Source organism: Dipteris shenzhenensis, chromosome 26 (assembly GCF_047967505.1).
Source record: "Dipteris shenzhenensis isolate YYH24624 ecotype China chromosome 26, Dip_SZ_1.0, whole genome shotgun sequence".
NCBI classification, from domain to species: domain Eukaryota; kingdom Viridiplantae; phylum Streptophyta; class Polypodiopsida; order Gleicheniales; family Dipteridaceae; genus Dipteris; species Dipteris shenzhenensis.
This window is the reverse complement of record NC_141621.1, coordinates 10684015-10702899: the sequence shown is the minus strand read 5'-3', so window position 1 is coordinate 10702899 and position 18885 is coordinate 10684015. Positions and strand designations below refer to the sequence as shown.

At 41.1% G+C, this 18885-nt stretch overlaps 1 protein-coding gene across 1 annotated transcript; it reads right to left on the bottom strand.

The window, feature by feature from the left end:
* Nucleotides 1-2858: 2858 nt before the first annotated feature.
* Nucleotides 2859-10736, bottom strand: LOC147884657 (putative E3 ubiquitin-protein ligase LIN). The gene is made up of 18 exons (XM_087397193.1): nucleotides 9787-10736; nucleotides 9585-9645; nucleotides 9047-9451; nucleotides 8733-8918; nucleotides 8587-8657; nucleotides 6199-7521; nucleotides 5960-6104; nucleotides 5621-5872; nucleotides 5206-5515; nucleotides 4973-5097; nucleotides 4700-4819; nucleotides 4449-4577; nucleotides 4120-4245; nucleotides 3920-4030; nucleotides 3658-3807; nucleotides 3313-3429; nucleotides 3091-3207; nucleotides 2859-2960 (listed from the first exon to the last, which is right to left on the bottom strand). Exons 1-18 carry the CDS (start codon nucleotides 10734-10736, stop codon nucleotides 2943-2945), a joined length of 4716 nt encoding a protein of 1571 aa, XP_087253319.1. The 3' UTR covers nucleotides 2859-2942.
* Between the last annotated feature and the right edge of the window lie 8149 nt (nucleotides 10737-18885).

The window sequence follows — 18885 nt, the reverse complement described above, 5'->3', positions numbered from 1 at the left end:
CTTGAGTAAAAATAATAGATTAAGAGGAGTGAGAAGCTCGGTTAATCCAATATCGAAATAATGAAATAATAGACCCATGATCGCTTCATTAAACAATGTCACGTAGGTAGATCTGAATAATTTGATCATCCCCATCGAACCCAAGGATCATGGGGACTTGAAGTCATATGTGACTTTGTACCAATTCAAGATGTATGCCTCAGAGATGCCTCGCCTTGTAGATTAGGCCAATCGTAGAGGAACTCTTGGATTAGATTAAACTCTGCACATCGATAGTTGTATATGGCTACATAACCCATCCTCTCAGTTTGTATCCTTGTCCATTTACGTATTCACTAATGCATGGATGTTGTGTTTAGTGTTTAGTATTCACTAGATTTAGGCGAATGTTTAGTGTTTAGGTATTCTTACTTTTATGTGAAGACTGATGTGTAAATGATGTTGTTTTGGTCAACCAAAGAGTTAAAAGGCTAACCAGAAGTGGATACATGATGTTTGTCATGGGATGAGTAGAAAGGTATGATAGCTCTCAGTGCCAATCTGACAAGGTATGAGCTGGACCTTTGATTCTTTATTATGGGTTTGTTTTATCCTTTATTTCTTTGTGCTTTTGACACAAAACACAAAAATACAGATACTATTGTAGATATTGTTACAAATATTGATATTAACTTTGCCTATTGACACGATATCATATTATACGCTTGGAAATAAATGAACAATGCTTTGATAAAAAGTTGTTACAAATGATGAAGTATTGAAAGGAGATTGAAAGATACTGTTACAAACATTGATACTGGCTTTGCTTATGTCATGATATCATATTATATGATTGGAAATAGATGAACAATATTTTGATTAGAAGTCTTAACAAATGATGAGGTAGATCCTCAGTATAGCCACAATGAAGTATTGAAAGATAGATACTGCTACAGATACTCAAATTCATATCATCTAATTTGTTGGTCTTCTTTGCTCACTATCATACTATCATAGACTTGTTGTCTTATATACTTGGAAATACTTAAACAATATTTTCTTTACAAAAACATACTCCTCATTCATAATATCAGCATGGGCACATCGAGGCCTATTGGATTGACCACATCCTTGTACACAAAGCTCGGCAATTACCACAAATTAAAGACTTGAAATTAAATCCACCCAAAACCCAACAGACAATATGATCCCCCAGTCTCTAAAACATGAGTATTAGCAATTAAACGAAGGGAGTGCATTGTGTATTAAGCTAAGCTTTGTGAAGGGGGGCACAATTAAAGCAGGTTAACCTAAGCGATTCGACACATTAATCACTAGATTCGAGAAAATTTGAGAAATGTGAAACTTTCTAAATTCGAGAAAGTGGCCACCTTAAGCGAATATATATAGAGAGGAGGGAGACGAGAGGGAGAGTCGAGAGAAGGGGGAGTTGAGTAGAGAGAGAGGGGGCTGAGCTGGAGGGCTGAGAGGGGGAAGGGCGGACAGTAAGTGGAGGGTGAGGGAGAGGCACAGAGAATAGGAGCTTAGCGGAGGGAGCCCAAGGCAAGACAACCAAAGTATAGGAGCTAAGCAGAGGGAGCGGAGCGCAAAGCATAGGAGCTGAGCAGAGAAGCAGTGAGGGAAGTTACACGGTGGCAAGCGAGGCGGCGAGGACAGAGAGAGGCAACGAAGGCAAAAGGTTAATTGGAAGAATGCGTAGGTTAATTACGAAATGAGGGAAGGGAGAGATAACTAATTAATTGAATAGAGCATAGGAGCAATTATGTGCAATCAGGAGCAATTAGGAGATACAATTTGACTACATTCACTCTAGTAGCAACAGATACAAAGATATTTTGTATGTGTCCTAATGAACTAGGAGGCACTGCGCTCGAGCATTCATGCTCTCTTGTTTTCTATCTTGCCTAAATGATAAAAGTAGACATCTTCTTGCAAATTGTACAGTTGGAATCCGGTCCACCATCCTCAAGTTGCAAATCCACATCCTTGCCCCCCCCCCTCGGGCCCCTCGCTCACACACACATGGCCATCTATGAGGGGCTGAGCCTCTGGCCTATGCTAACAGGCATCACGGAGTATCCCTCGCTCACACACACATGGCCATCTATGAGGGGCTGAGCCTCTGGCGTATCCCTCGCTCACACACACATGGCCATCTATGAGGAGCTGAGCCTCTGGCCTATGCTGACAGGCATCACGGAGTATCCCAAGGGATTCGAATACAAATGTCCAACCGCTTGTGTTGCCACTACTTTGCATGCGATTTCAATGCTTTTTTTTCCCCACCATCCCCGAACCAAGTGCTCCTACGTCTTGAGACACCATACGAATGACTTGGCTTGCATAATGCAACATGCTTTTGAGAGACTAATTAGTAACAGGTTAGTAACGTTACAAGTTTTGCTCAATTAATGAAAGGATCTCTCGGCAGGAGCTCCTTATTTTTTCACAAGCACATGACACCCACTCATATACCCATGGCCAACGACGAGGGTCCAGCAATGATCTGTGGCTGGTAGCAAAGGAGCTTCCTAAGGGAATCGAACATGGTAGCCAGCTGAATTGGGAGAATGCCGAAACCGCCTAAGGTGTCGCCCAGTAGCTCCTTACAAGATATAATGCTTAGTCTTGTACATGAGAATTCATCTCGATGCGATTAGCAACAATTTGCAACTTGACGTTCCCATCACTACGTCTCAGTTGATGCCCAATTGTTTCTTACACACTGATTTTCGATCGCCCACTCTGTCTTGTTCAGCTCTTTATCGGTGATCCCCCCATCGCTTGTGTCCTGTTTTGCGAAGGTGCCACCGTAGTGGTTAAGAAGTGTCTACCTTGAGTCTTGAGCGTTGAATGCTAGTCCTTGGACTCTAAGGGGACAATCCTTCTTCCTTGTGCCTTGGAAATTGGACTTCTATGCGGGACTTGCTCACTCCTCCCTTTCAACTAACTGCCCATCTCTGCAAAGCACACGACTTCAGTTTTCATGAGCCAGTCCTTATTTGATCCCTTATTTTTGAACAAGCAACCGATGCATCTTGGATGAGCAGTTAATCTATACTGTGGAACTACAGTAATGGATCCGCTTACCCTTATCTTTCCATCTTCAGATCCACAGTAAAGTATATCATCGTGAACAAGCAATGAAAATATTTTGCTGTTGATGCTCATACCTGCAACTTTGACTAATCTTTCTCTCAGAAATACCTGCAAAAGAAGCAATAACATTTTGTCCCTTATGCCGGGCAAGATTCCTTAGAGAATACAGACAAGGACCAAAACTAGTACGTAGCACAAAAGGTAGATGCGGACTTCAATGGAGCCGGAGCCGGAGCCAAGATAAATGAACTCATCGTTCACAGCCAGGGCACGCATATCTGAACTTGTCGCTACTGGGCCGACCAAGGATTTGTCTGCTAAGCTCCAGATCTTCACAAGGAGAGCTGCACGTTACTAGCTACGTACAAACGATTGTTGACCCAAAACTTCTCCTGAACAAGTTGATGCATACAATAACAGAAGCTTCCTTGACCATGAAATGAAATCCAGATTGAACAAGATTCAAGAAGCCGGTCAGCCTTTTGTAAAGGCCAACTTCTCTGCTAGAACCACTTCATGCAGGTAAAAGAGGACGATCCTGAGTGACGAATGCCTTACTTTGGCAGCAGTACCATCAACGAGTGACCCCGCAGAGTAGAGCTTGTTATCAAAGACCTGTAGTGAGTAGATGGTTTTTTTCCCAAGCCGCAAGGTTCTCATGCCCGGCTGCTGAATGACACCGTGCGTTCCGCTCGCCAGATCCACCTCCTGTCTCATCAAGGTCACCGGTTGTTGCTTCAATAGACACGGTCATTCACAACAACGTTCGATAACCCAATCCCTGTGATACGTCTCTGGCCCGATTAGTGGAAGAGCTTACCTGAATGCTATTGTCAGTGCAACCACAGAACAACTTTCCGTTCGTCATTGCAATGCTTTGGACGTGCTTGTTAGCTAAGAAGGAGTTAGTTCCCGAGTCCACGTGAAAGATCTAGCAATTCAGGCAAGCGTTAGTGGAATTGATACTGAAGTAATCGTAAAACGGCTATATATTATCCAAAGCAGGTAGAAAGTACTAACCCTGATACCGGTGCTTTGAGGAGCAAAGCAGAACATCGTAGAATTTACAGCTACGAGGCTCTGGATTGGTTCCTTTGTGTCGTGAGACTTTAGGCAGTATATCTCTTCTGGCCCAATAGCCCACACCTATTGATCAAACATACCCCCCAAAATATTGAACTCTGTGAGATTCCACGTAGAGTTTAGGGCGTTAGAACTCCCGATTCTTACGGCAACAAACTTGCTTTAGTAACAAATGGAAGAAACAGTAGCAACAGTTTTGTTGTAGACTCATTTGTCATCTATAGTGTAGCCATCCAACTAGTTGAAATGAGAAGAGAACAGCTAACCCGTATAGTCTTGTCAAGAGAGCCGCTGTAGAGTTTGTCGCCGGATAACGATACATACAAACACGTAACTGATTTTAGATGTTCCTTAATGTCTTGAATTAGAGTAAGGTTCTTCTTGCAATCCCACACCTTCATTGCCAGAAGCCAAATAATGAGTTTTAAACAATTACAGAATCTATTTCATTCACAGAGTTGCTAACAGGAGCTGTATTAGCATGTCTTCCAAGGATGACGTGGTGATGAGATCCAACCTTAATAGTTCCGTCTGAATGGCCGCTAAATACTCTTCCTCTCGAGTGTGCAAGGCAACGAACGTCTCCATTCGTACTTGCATCACAACTGCCTAATTCTTCATGAATCCAAAATTCGGGCTGCAAAGTAGCCACCACCAATTATGTAAAGCTACCCAATTACAATTTGCTTTAGATATATCACGATGTGTTTCTAGTAAATCAGATGGAACACCTTAAATACATTAAAAGGAGGAAGCTGGCCTAATTATGCGCTGCAATTGAGTCACTCACAGCATTGACAATGGGACTATTGATAAGTTTTTTAAGGATGTCATTTGCCATCTGTAGTGACCGCTTCAGCTGCCTCAGAGGCCGATATAGTTCCCTTGCACAACGTATAAGATCTTCCACTCCATCTACACCTCAACCATGCATGCGGTCAGGCCGAATACATGCTCTATTGAGAGATCTTACACAACCAGAACATATAACATCTACTTGTGTCATGTGGTGCCTCTAATTACCTGGTTTATCTACAAAGCTGTGCAGAGCAAGGACGGCAAGCGCCTTATCATTTATGTCTTTCGAAGAATTCAAATTACGAATGAATTCTGGCACGAAAATTTGCCGAGCTCTTTCTTGGACACCGGTATCAGGCAGCAGGGGCATCATGTGAACAAGCCACGTCACAGCAACTGCGCACAGCCTTGACAGATCCAATATCTGGCTTTTCATTCCTTTGCCCAGAGCTTCAAGTATAGCACCATTTTCAAAGTTGACAAGAACTCCTGCCACTCGCTTCTCCCATTCTTTGGCAGCGTGTTCCTCTTCCACCTAACCAATACAACAGGAATGCAACAGGGGTAACTTGTAAGCTCCAAGGTTGCCTGCTATATAATAACATTAGTGTGCAAAAGGTCCCCCGGGGCCAGCACTCACCAGATTCACGGGCAAAGCACCTTCTACCTCATTTTCTGTCCTCATCACATCAGTATACTCTTGATCAAGGCCAACAGATTTCAGCAGCCAGAGCTCCATTAAAGGTTCACCAGAGTACGTAAATCGTCCGCCCAGAGATACTATTGTCTCAGCAGCGGCTATTTGCGAGGTAAGGACGTCTTCAATCGAAAGGGCTTCTATTAGGGCCTCAAGGGCTTCTTCCCGATACATGCTTCCCTTCTTAGGCTGGATCTGTGGCATCATGCTCTTATAGAAATATTGCATACTGCGGTCTAATGTCCTAAGCCACAATAAAAAAGATACAAAGCAATTTCTTACCAGAAGATCGAGCTGAAGCAGCAGGCCTGCAACAATAGGACGGTCTTCAAAAGAAACCATTTGAAGTTGTACCAGTAAAATATGCATCGTACTAAGTGCCCCTTCTTCTTTGATAACCTGCAGAAGCTGATTGTTGATTGACCGTCTAGCGATGAAACGAATGTCTAGTTAGCACAATTCCAGCAGAACAGCAAAACATTACTTTATCGTCAAGAAATCAACTCGATGCATTGACATACCTGTTGAGTCGCACGAGCTCAGAGAGAAAAGACATTGTAATCAATCTCGCTATTTCACTGCCTCTGTACAACAGCTCCAACACTGGAGTTAAGGGCGCTCTGTGGGCTATGTAGTTCCGGCAGCTTCCCTCTGCCTGCATGCAGCAGAGCAGTATGGAAACGGCACTTACCCTCTCGTCCAAACTTTTTGCCTCAAGACTATCAACCAAAGGAGAGAGACCCTCCATGGATATAACAGTTTGAGCATTCGTGCACTTCGTAATCTCATCTCCAGATGTAAGTATCCGTTCGATCATCAGAGACGCTGCTTCCTTGGGTCCCATACACATGGGAAAAGGCTCCTCACATGGCAAGTTCTCATTCTCGCACTGCCGTAGCACACCAACAAGTGAAGGAAGAATATCGGGGACTGCCAACTGGGATGAATTTAGCACTATTTGGCACAGTAGGACTGTAGCTGACATCAACCCACTCTTTAACAAGTCAACCACACAGGCATAATCTGGATCGTGTCTTCCAATTGTTTGCCCCACAGAATCATCTCTGGCAATCAGCTCAGAGAGTATATACAATGTGGCATCGAGGACGTTCACCACTTTGGACGTAGACAGTATCTCCATAAAGCCCTTGATTACTCCCTCTTTGGTGAGATGCACCTGGATTATGTGGTTCCCCTTGGAATCCTGCCAGATGTGGGCAATGGAGAGCACAGTTGACTCACAAACCTCCAAGTCATCCGAAGTACAAATGCAGGCAATCGCAGGCTTCAGCTTATCGACAAGACCTTCAAGAGAATCTTGGCTGAGAAAATTCCTTGCGGATGCAAGAGCAATTTCCTTACTGTTGAATCTCTGAGACAGTTTTCCCTTTGTGCTGTTACTATCAGAAGAGACACTGCTAGACAAGCTCTCTGGAGATCCATTCACTTCTGGCATTGTCTGGTCGAAGAATATAGAGGATCCAGGAGCACGTGGCAAACAGGGGGAATTTTCTGTTGATCCAAACTCGAGGGCTAAGTCAGGGTGCTGCTCTTTCCAGCTCGCTATGACCCTCTTCAGGACGTAGTTTGTGTTAGGGAGGGAGGTGTTTCTTAATGTTTGACGAGTTATTGGGCATGTTGTGTTGCCTCTATCAAGCCATTCTTGGATTGCTCTCCTTTCATATGTCTGGCCTGTTTCGAGTGTCACTGGGTCGTTGAAAATTTGACTTGTGATGGGGCAGACAAAATCTTTAGGAGGCCTTGTTACTGGATTGGAGATATCAGGCAACTTTAGGAGAGAGAGGTTCTGTCCTGGGTCTTCTACATAGACTGCAACTGCTGAGCTGCATGCATGATCCACAAGACAGTAAATTACTTCCCTTGATTGTACAACAATATTTAAATATCCATTCAATCTTTTTAGTATTTTCAACTGCTAAAATGTACTCTTCTTCGTAGTAAGAGCATACAGTTGCCACCATGATATGGTACGAAATTGGTTTCAATCTAAAGCAGGTTGCAGTCTTTGTTTGACGAAGGTAGCATCATCCTGGGCTTCACCAAGCCTCCATGCGTAGAGAAAATATCAGACTTTTTGGGAGAATGAACCATAGGGACATTGTACTGTGTTGGCCTGCTTTCTATTGGCCAATGTAGACAATACAGACTAGACTGCAGTGGAAAACTACTCCTTAATTTTTCAAGCACTACCCGCAGAATACGAATGATGGGAGAGAGGCCAAAAAATTCTATTAAAGGTTCTCATCGTCTACTCAATGCCATGGCGTCATATTCAATAGAGATTTTAAATAGAAAATATGGCAAACAAATGTATTAAAGGTTCTATGGTCTATGCAAAGGCATGTCCAACTAAGAATAGACTCTCTCTTGACAAAAGCATTATTTTCTTGTTCGGAGCACCCAATTGTTCAGGTACTCTCAGATCTTCAAAAGACACGCATAAGAAGGCAACCAGGTCTGACGGCCTCAGGTTCTGATATTTTCTCCTCGGACCAGCAAAACATAAGGAGGGGTTCCCTAGCATTTTGCAGAGATTGCTATTGATAAAAAGACGGGTTCCCTAGCATTTTGCAGAAAGTCCTACTATCAACGTTAAAAAACACCATCTATGGCTAAAGGATGAGACTGCTATTGATAATCATATGGATCCCCTTCACTCGTTTTCACCTGATCAAATTCAGTTAGAGGGAACCAGAATGCATAGCTTTCCATCACAGCCAGAAGTCGTTTGCCCATTGGACGATCTTGTACTTCAGTTAAAAAATATTGCATTTGTGCACATCTCAGTTGAGGTCAAAATGTACACAGAGAGAGAGACAGACAGACAGACAGACAGACACACGCAGAGAGAGAGAGAGAGAGAGAGAGAGAGAGAGAGAGAGAGAGACCTGCATTCTCCTGGTGACGTAGGTGACCTTAAAGGATTGTCTACCTTAACCTCTTCTTCTTCTTCTTCTTCTTCTTCTTCTTCTTCTGCTTCTGCTTCTTCCTCTTCTTCTTCTTCTTCTTCTTCTTCTTCGTTTTCGTCTTCCACCTCTTCTTCATCCTTTTCTTGTTCAACTACTACTCTTTCTCCACACTCATCATCATCATCATCCTCGTGATCTACAGGATTCTCTTCATCTGTCAGTACATCTTCCTCTGTAACTCTGGAATATTGTGATTCCTTGAGGTCAATGGTATTCTTCTCATAATCTTTCTGCTTTTGTGGCAGTGCCTCCTGATAATAGAAGTCAGATAGGCATTAATAAACAATAATAGACCGTAATAAAAAATCAATGATTTCTTCTATAATTAAAAGATTTGAGCTGTTGGCTTTAGGACGTCATTCGCTTTGTTTTAACTTACCTCCACCTCCATTGCTGACTCTAAAGAGCTAGAATACTTTTCCAGAGAGCTTATTGATTGTGGGGATGAAAGCATGACAGCGTCTGAGTCTTGAAAAAGTGCTAACAAGGGCGTTGACCTCCCATTTCTACGCTTAGATGCTTTGACCTTTTCTGCAGGTGAAGTAAAACCCTTATCCTTAAGAGATCGCCTTTGAACATTGTTTCCTTTCTTAGAGTTTGGACTCTCACTTAAGGTGTCCATATTTTTTTGTGACGCTTGCTTATCGGGGAGGCTGTATGAGTAGCCTGGAGGGTTCTCATTTCGTAGGTCACGTTGGGCTCTGGTCTGAAAATCCTTAGAGTATGCATTGCCTTGTAGCCCATAGGGAAGCTCTACCGACTCATCTTGCTCTTCCCACATCGGCTGAAATTTTCAACAGGAAAAATCGACATCACAGAGTTTCCACATTCGAACATGGTGTATTAGATTCATGTTTCATGAGTTCTTGTAAGAATGAAGTAGATGCAGTAATAGGTATAGGACAAAGAAACCGTACATTATTACGGCCTTGCGTTTTCATATACAAATCTTCCTGCTCGCTTTTGCCTTCCCCAAACCTGCACTAACCAAACACCCTGGCATAACCATTTAGGCGACATATAGATGTAGACTCGGATACTTGTTCTCTATGTCCGAGGAAAGGAAAAAGTTCTTCTTCTGCAAGCTTAAAGATACAGGGAAGTTGCTTTCCGGCTTACCCGAGAGCAGGTTGACTGCTGTTGCTATATCCAATTCCAAATCCACAATTGGTGTGGGTGAAGCCTGCACTCGTTGGAGGCTGAGGGCCGAACTTCACTGACTCTGGTATGCAACTCAATTCGTGAATTGGTGTCATAGGTGGCTCCGCAATAGGCATAAGGGGCATGCTCCGCTTTGAATTGACAGCCGGATCGAAATTGAGCCAATCCTTGTAGTATCTCGCATAAAGCCGTGTGTTCTCATCCAACGAGTCTTGATAGATTTGTTCAAGCTGTTGTAACTGCGCTGCTTGCTCCGGGCTGACACTCGATAGAAGGCTCCTGAACTCGGCCACATTATACGAGAAGTCTTGAGTACGGGAGCTAGAAAAATCCGATCCCTCGGGAAGGGCGGAAGAGAGGATCTGTTGGCGCTGCTCGGTGTACCAGCCTACGATTGATGTGAGGTGAGGCAAGAAGAGATGCTCCCATAAACCAGGCGCAAAATCTACTCTGGAGTAGAGAGGCTCCACGAGAAACATCTCCAGCATGTGAGCTGCGGCGTTCCGATCGTTGTTGCGCAACTTCCATACAAAGGCCAGATTGAGATGAGCCCATGCGGAGAGATAAGAATTGGGCACTCCGGCGGTGGTGTGGCGGATGTCCAAGAGCGCGCTGACCTGCAGCATCTTCTCTGCGTGCTGAAGCCGGGCTCTTTTGGTCTCTTCGTTCGCCGTAACGATGCCTTCTTCCAGCGCATCGATGCCCCAGTCGAGGTTAGCCAGCACGGCCTGCTCGGCGTATTGCAGCACTTCGACATTGTCTTGGGCAGCGAGGCGCTCAGCGCAGAGCTCTTTGTGCTGGCGGCGTTGCTCGCTGTCGAGCAAGGCGTCGAGGGTGTAGTTACCGACGACAGAAACCAAGGCTTTGGCGACGGAAGATGAATCGAGGGAGGCAGGGAAAGCGTTCATGGCAAGGGAAGGCAGGAGGCAATATACAAAAAAGTGAAGCAGCTAAGCTACTGATCGAAGCAGGAAAATATTCGAAGCTACTGATCGAAGAGCAGGTGATGAGGAGAGGAAAGGCAAATGGTGAGGCGTGATGATTGCAACAGTGGGAAACTCGGAAGAAAAGTATTGGGAAATGGTTTGAACTTTTGCTTGTTGTTGAGTGTCGCCAAATGGCGCACAGAAAACTGCCGGCCTTGAATAGCAACAGATTCTTAACATGTACGTTCGAGACGGACGGATAAAACTAGGCAAGACTTGGAATGGTAATAATTACGAATGGATTTGTTTCTGCAATTAGTGACTAGTGCAGCGCTAAAATCTGATCAATCGATCGCCTCATCATGAAAGAAACCTAATCAATTGTACATCCGTTGTCATTGTCGACGATCGACCAGCTCGGAAAAACATTAGATTTAAGTTTAACGTACGAACTGCATGGATTACGACCCGCCAACTGCTCCACCGCAGCTCAAATTTTGATTGGTTTGCATTGCGCTGCTGCTGAATTTGCGCAAATTTAAGAAACGTAGCTCAAATTTTTTATCAGTTTGCATTTTACGAGTTTGCATTGCGCAACTTTAGAGACGTAGCAGCGATTGATTTTGATTTGAGTTTGCAAAAAGCATTGCCATCTCGATGATCTGCCGATGAATCAACACAAAGTCGATCAGCCAGTTAGTTTGCATTGCGCGAATTACGAAACGCAGCAGCGATTGATTCGAGTTTGCGAACAAAATCTCATCAATTTCTGTTGATTCATTTTTACATTTTTTTAAAAAAACGTTGATGGGTCAATCATCAATACAAAATTGATTAGTTTACTACGCATATAAATCACGCGCAATATCATGTATTTTATAATGAAATGTCAATCGGCAATGGGCATCTTATTAATATAATTTATTGTCTCTTGTATGTGCCAAGGAAGTTGCCCAACCCACAAGCCTTTGACTTTGTCTCCTCTACTCCAAGTTTCCCTTACCTCTTCTTTATAAACCAAGCTTAGTGCATTTTTAACTATTGTTAATGGCCAAAACCCTATTGACATTTTGCTCATTCTTGCCTATATTACATGTCTTATTGACATTTTGCTCATTCTTGCCCTACATTATATGTATTTTAGTTTCAACAACTAAGAATTTTCATGTTTTCAAAACCTAGAATTGACAACCCATCTCTCTAGCCTTTATTTTATCACGTCTCTCTCCATTATCTACAACCTAGATTATTACACTTTTTTGGCATGTACTTCACTCAAACAAGTCTACTATTTTTGTCTCTGCCTAAGATTCCTTAAATCCATCTCACGAGCAATTTTGCCATGTGCCCCCTACTCATGCTTGTATCCATCTTCGCCTGCATTCCCAATAGTTGTAATATAATTGCTCTTAGTGGTCCTACCGATGCTACCTCTACATCTTGTCAATGTTCTGTGACATTGAGACATGTATCTCATCTCTATTTGCGATAAGCCAATGCAGATGCTTTTTAACTACAAAAAGGTATGCAAGAATGGCAATTCACTCAACATTAGTAATTTAATTTAGTGGGAATGCCCTCTTCCTCCATGCGACTCAACTTGCAAACAAGCTACCTTACATAAGAAAATAGTCAAAAGTGAGCAAGTGTGTGTGTACTGTATGTGTGTGTGTGTGTGTGTATGAGAGAGAGAGAGAGACAGAGAGAGCTCAAATAGACTACTAACTTGGATTTAATTGTATTTTTGACAAAATCAAGAAATTGAGATATTATTACTACATTCTAAATTGATGTGACCAACTCAATTCCTCCTAAGAGGGTCAATGTTTGCTTGGCTGTACCCATTTTTTGTGAGGTTCAAGGCATAGTTTATACATATATGTATCTTGCTTGAGCCATAACTTACACATTGCTCAACAAAGTTTGGCAAACTTGGTCTTCAAGCTGTAGTACACATTCCAAACTTACACATCAGATAAAATAAAAATGGAACAAAGATTTGGAAGGAGAGCACTAAAGCATTACAAGTGCTATGTTGCATGTGAAACATGTAGCTTCAAGAGTATACGATATAACAATTTATTTAAAAACATCAGAACTTTGTTCTACACATACATGCAACCAAGTAATTATTCAAAAGTACACTACGCTTCTCCTCAACCAAAGGACACACATAATTGAGAACATCAGGTATGGTTTAAGGAGCCTCCAATGTTGTGCTAAAATTATGCACACTTCCAGGGCATGCTCCATAACCTTTTCTTGATTCGTTGAAAGACCAAATCTGATCAACAGATTTGAATCAAAACTAGTGGGACTACTGCATGGTGGTCTTAAAACATTGATAATTGGTGATGTTGGTATCTCAATTCACCCTAGAATGGAAGAATTTAAAAATGTGTAATTTGTGTATGTGAAAAGATCTTTTAATAAATCCAACACTATTTACAAATTTATATTGTTTCTTTTTCCATGCAATTCCTTGCTATATGTCTCATAAGCATGTTAAAGTCATGCATTTCATAATACACAACATAAAAAACGATAGCATGCCCTTTGGCCTATTTGTATTTTGAAGCATTTTAGGCCACATTGCACTTGATTGGGAGTAACCGGTATATCTAATTTCACTGACGTGTGTCACCAAAGGGGCAAAACCATAGTAGTTGAAAACTTTGCTATCCCTACACACTTTCAAATTTTTACACCTCTCATCGTGCAAATCTTTGAATATTAACTTAGTACATCCAACCTACAACCTACACTGTGCAAGTCACCTCGACGTGACTTTGTTCTTGCCCACACTTTAGTTTGGTTTTGCCATGGTGTCAATGGCAAGATGCAGCTTGTCATGGCTTGCAAGAGAAGCAAGAAGAGGAAGTGAGATAGAAAAGATGAAAAGCTTAGTCAAGGCACAAGGAGCAAATTGTGAGGTGAAGAAAGAATGGCATAGTATCGGAATGGCAACCGAAGATACTTTTGCAACATTTGCGGAGGGAGCAACAATGAGCCAGAAAAAGACTCCTTGTTGAAGTGGAAGCAGGAAGTGGTTTGCAGATACATGCATTCGATCTCATTGCCATCGAGGCGAAGAACCTAAGCTGTGGTCTCATGATTGGTGGGAGCATTATAGGCAGCAACATCAAGCCATTCAAGTATATACCAATCTCAAATCTTCACAAGCTTTAGTGTGCACCCTAAAATTTGTAAAGTGACAACCCTACCAACACCTCGAGAGATGCATACCTTAGAGACGATGCTCTCTAGCCTAAGAAATGGCATATAGAAAATGAAAGTGCTGCAGCTTAGATCAACTAGCTACAAAGAGGGGGATATTAGTTATGTTGGTATTCCTTGAAACAAAGGAGAAAGGGCTTGGGCACACAACGCCGAAGATATTTTCAATCAAAAGAACCAACATGTCCTCAGTGGGGTTGGACGCAGAACAAAAGCAATGCATGATCATCCCGATCCGAGAAGTCTATGGGATTCAACATACTACAAGAAAAGGAGCGACATCATAAGTGCAAAAGTCATTAATAGAGTGACAATGTTGTGGCACAAGAATACTAGAGTTTATCCAAATAATGAAATCTACAGAAAGCAGACTGAATGCAAGAAGTGGGACGAGCAATCATACACATGCTTGATACAACGCAGGTCAATGGTTGCCGACCAACCCCATGGTTGTCTGTGATTGAGTCTTAGGAGAGTCTAATTATTTAATTTCTAAATTAGGCTGGCTTGGAGTTAATGTGATTGTTTTAAACCAACTCGGGGGTTGGGACGTCATGCAATATATCACCGTGCTAGTACAGGTCAAACTATTTCAATTATTCTAAAGCAGTGTGGTTGAGCAAAAATTAATAGCAATATATTTTGCAATAGAAATAAATAGTGCTCAATTATATATCTTTATTATCTAATTAATAACCAGCCTGGTGGTTGAAATTGATGTGTTTCCTAGTAGTTAAATTAGTTAAGTTTAATTTTTGCGTTGATTCGAGTCATGTATCAGTTAATTTCTAAACTAGGCTAGCTTGGAATTAATGTGATTGTGCTAAGCCAACCCAGTGGTTGGAACATCATGCAATATATCACTGAGCTAATGCAAGTTAAACAAGACTTATGTGATTGTCCTAAACCATCTTGATTGAGCAGAAATATATCTTGCAATAGAAATAAGTAGAATACATTGTTATTGTCTAATTAATAGAAATAAGTAGAATACATTTTTATTTTCTAATTAATGACCAGGCCAATAGTTGAAATTGGTGTGCTTCCTAGTAGTAATTAAATTAGTTTAGTTTAATTTCTAGGTTGATTCAGGTCATACATGGGCTGGCTTAGACTTAATGCAATCGTTAAAAACTAGCCCAATGGTTGGAACAGTAATATATAATTGAGTTGGTTAATTTGTGACTATCCTAAACTGATTTTTTTAATTCTCTAACTAATGACCAACATGGTGATTGAAATTGTTATGTTTCCCAATAATTAAATTGTTTTAGTTTTTTAATTTACAAGCTAGTTCGAGGCTAGCTTAGAGTTAACATGATTATCCTAAACAAACCCGGTGGTTGGAATAGCAATACATCCTGGAGTTGGTTTAGGCCAGACACCAATTATGTGACTATTCTAAAACAACCCGGTGGTTGAAATTGTTTTGTCTTCTCGTACTGAAATTGTTATGTTTTTTAGTAGCTTGATTAGACTGTGTTGTTGCACGTATCGTGTTTTTATTTTATTGTCCTCACAATAGTGCAAAAAGGAAAGTATGATAATGTTGCATGTTGCATGTTGCTCTTTACATGCCCGAGATGACTTGAAGAGTGAATACTACATGCACTATATCATACTTTCAATAGCTTGAATGCTACATGCACTATGTTGTTATGCATACACATGGAGTATACTTGTAAATATCATACATACTTTTAGTAGCTTGAATAGCTTATGCATTGTGCTATATGCATACATGTGAATACTATGAGTACTAATTCTAGGAACTGGAATAGTACTAAGTTTTGTCATGCATCTTGAAATTTTATTTTCCACATGTTAGGTGAGTAAATGAAGTTATATCTCAAGTTTCTTCTCAAAGCCATGACCTTTTGACTAGGCAAACGAGATTTGAGCACAATAAGCCCTAGTACGTCAGGAAACTCAAAGATAGGAATGTGTGTTGTTGCAAAATACACATAGACTTTGACCTAGCCCAGCAATATTTCAATGACTTGAGATCTGGTTGTGTTGGAGCATTGCTCCATGGAGATAGATGCCCATATATGAAAGTGCAATCTACAGGCCACCTAGATCCTCATCATCTGTTGCAAGGGAGGCCAAGTTTTGTAGCCTAAGGTCTCTGTGGGACCCAGTGGTCTATCCAAAGAGTGACACTGCATTGAATGGATTTATGGCACATGCACACATTCTAGTGGACCAAAGAAGAGGCAATTTGTTGTCTGTCCAAATATAATGAGGAAAGAAAATCCAATTTCTTTAAAATGGAGGAGATTTGAACATGTTCATATTGATGGCTACTATCTTATAAGAGCATTCAGTCGAGGGAGTTTATAGATTCACTTAGTTCAATCCATCCCAAAATACGTGCTTCATAATTTCATGGCCAACTAGCAAGATAACCAATGCCTTGCCAAAATTTACCCATGACACTTTTGTCTCTATTATAGATTTTGCAAAAAATTACTTGATTGCAAGAACAAATGAGATACAAAGTACTCACTAGCACAACAAACACAAATAACAATTCTATTACGTATCACGTACATTCATTTGATTGGTTCTTCTACGAATGATGCCAATCTACTTGATGACTCACAAGAGTCCACGTCAATGCAATACATATACCATTTCTACATTTTAGATTATACGAATGTGTAGCATGCTTTTCAATTGCATTGGGAATGGCTAAAAAAAGATGATCCTCATGTACAAGAAAATATATAACAACTTTGAGTGTAGCAAGTTGGTGCTTCCTCTCAATCTAGATCAACTCATGGATTCTAATTTGTCTTAACATTTACCAATCTAAACATGATGTGGAATTTCTTTGGGTCTAGCCATGGCAAGGGGGGACATGGTGGATTTATTGTTATTAAGCAAGCTCTATTTAAACACCATTTAACATACCCTTAAGAAAAGGTCAATAATTCCCATGATGATTAACATGGCTTACAACCAACCTCCTCTCCACAAGGGCACAATCAACACATAGTAAATAACTTCTCAAGATTATTGTAGTGTGTAGAGTGTTCTATGAAGCAAAAGTGAATGAAGTGCAAAGGAGAAGCAAACGAGAAGCAAACACCTGATTATGAGGCCATTAAAGAAACTCATAGTTGCATAGCACATGGGGGGTTAGTTTGCATAGTAGATGAGGTATGGGCAAGCTATGGGGCATTTCAAATAAACATCTACTCAAATCAAGAAAACTTTCTTGTTTCTACAGTGCGTGCATCACAGGGGATTGTGATGGCAATTATGAATCCATTGCAACTATGAAGGGAGATGGGAGCCAATTCAAGTTTTCCTTCTTTGTAAAGATGGAGTGCCAAACAATGGAGAGACAAAACAATGTCTCATTGACTTTGGGGAGAACAAGGAAGATGGCCTATACTTTGTGTTGCAATGTACCAAAATGAAGCACAAGGTTCAGGAAGGATTTAAGGATCAGTAGGAAATAACCTATGAGAAGTTAGATGTAGTGGTTGAAGCTATTTGGTGCAAAAAAATACCCAAGAGAGACCACAATTACATTTTGTTACATAATAGTCCGCAAACATTTGTGTACTCTCATGTCTAGTAAGAGTTATTAAGATCAATTGCAATCTATTCCTAGATGAAACCATAGGGCAAGGGTTTTCAAAATGGATTTAGACATGCATCATCACATCATAGGGTGTTTTGGAGTAGTGGACAACTAAGACAACACAAGAAAATGTATTCTCATTGCATTGGTGAAGTTAATACTAAACCAAGGAAAATGTATTCCACTTATTCTAAAAAATAGAAAATGTATTATAGTCAGCTAGCAGTAAGAGTTATTAAGATCAATTGCAATCTATTCCTAGATGAAACCGTAGGGCAAGGGTCTTCAAAATGGATTAAGACATGCATCATCACATCATGGGGTGTTTTGGAGTAGTGGACAACTAAGACAATACAAGAAAATGTATTCTCATTGCATTGGTGAAGTTAACTAAACCAAGGAAAACATATTCCACTTATTCTAAAATAGAAAATGTATTATAGTCAGCTTGCACAATCATTTGTTTTTTATAAATCTTAAACAACCACCATGCTTGTTTTAGTACATCCCAACTAGTAAATCCCAAACAACCCCTCACTTGTTTAAGGAATCCCAAATGAGGGAAAATGTATGCCACTTATCTTCTATAACCATTGGGCTAGTGACCACAGTTCCTAAACGAATGAATTGTATGCCATCCATCTTGTAATAATCAAAGGAGACCACCGCACTAGTTGCAGTTGGTGGCTATTAATTCTAGACGACTTATCGTGTGCAACCACTGTGTTGGTTGCAATCCTAAAGTAGTTTGTATAAATGCAATTGTCAATATGTCCCTTAAGGGGTCTCCTTTAGGGGCAAGTGACAGATCAACATGCCATTGGAGGTTGCACATGGCATTTTTCATATCAACATGCGAAGAATGTCATTTTTCGCTATGGCAATCACATTTTACTCACGACTTGAGCAACGGCAAATGGTATTCTATGCATCTTTGAGGTTGCATCCACAAACACCCAAAGAAAAACACATGAAGAGTTTGGCCACACTAGGGCCATCAAACCATGCACTCATCTATGATGTGCCCACTATAGAAAAAGCATGCATGACCCTGTCGCATCGCAAGAAGAGAGTCATCCAATTAAACTATTATAGCCATCAAAACCAAAGTTTGACCTTGTACATGAGAAAGTTATTTCTTGATTCCTTCCTAGCTCATCTTGAGGGTGTGTACATTCTCCTTCAATACCTCCACTTGTTTCTCAATCTTTGTAATAGCTCTATTTATTTCCATCAGTTGCTCTTGAAGCTAGTGAAATTGTTTAGTAGCATCTACATAGGCCTCTTCCAAGACATCCA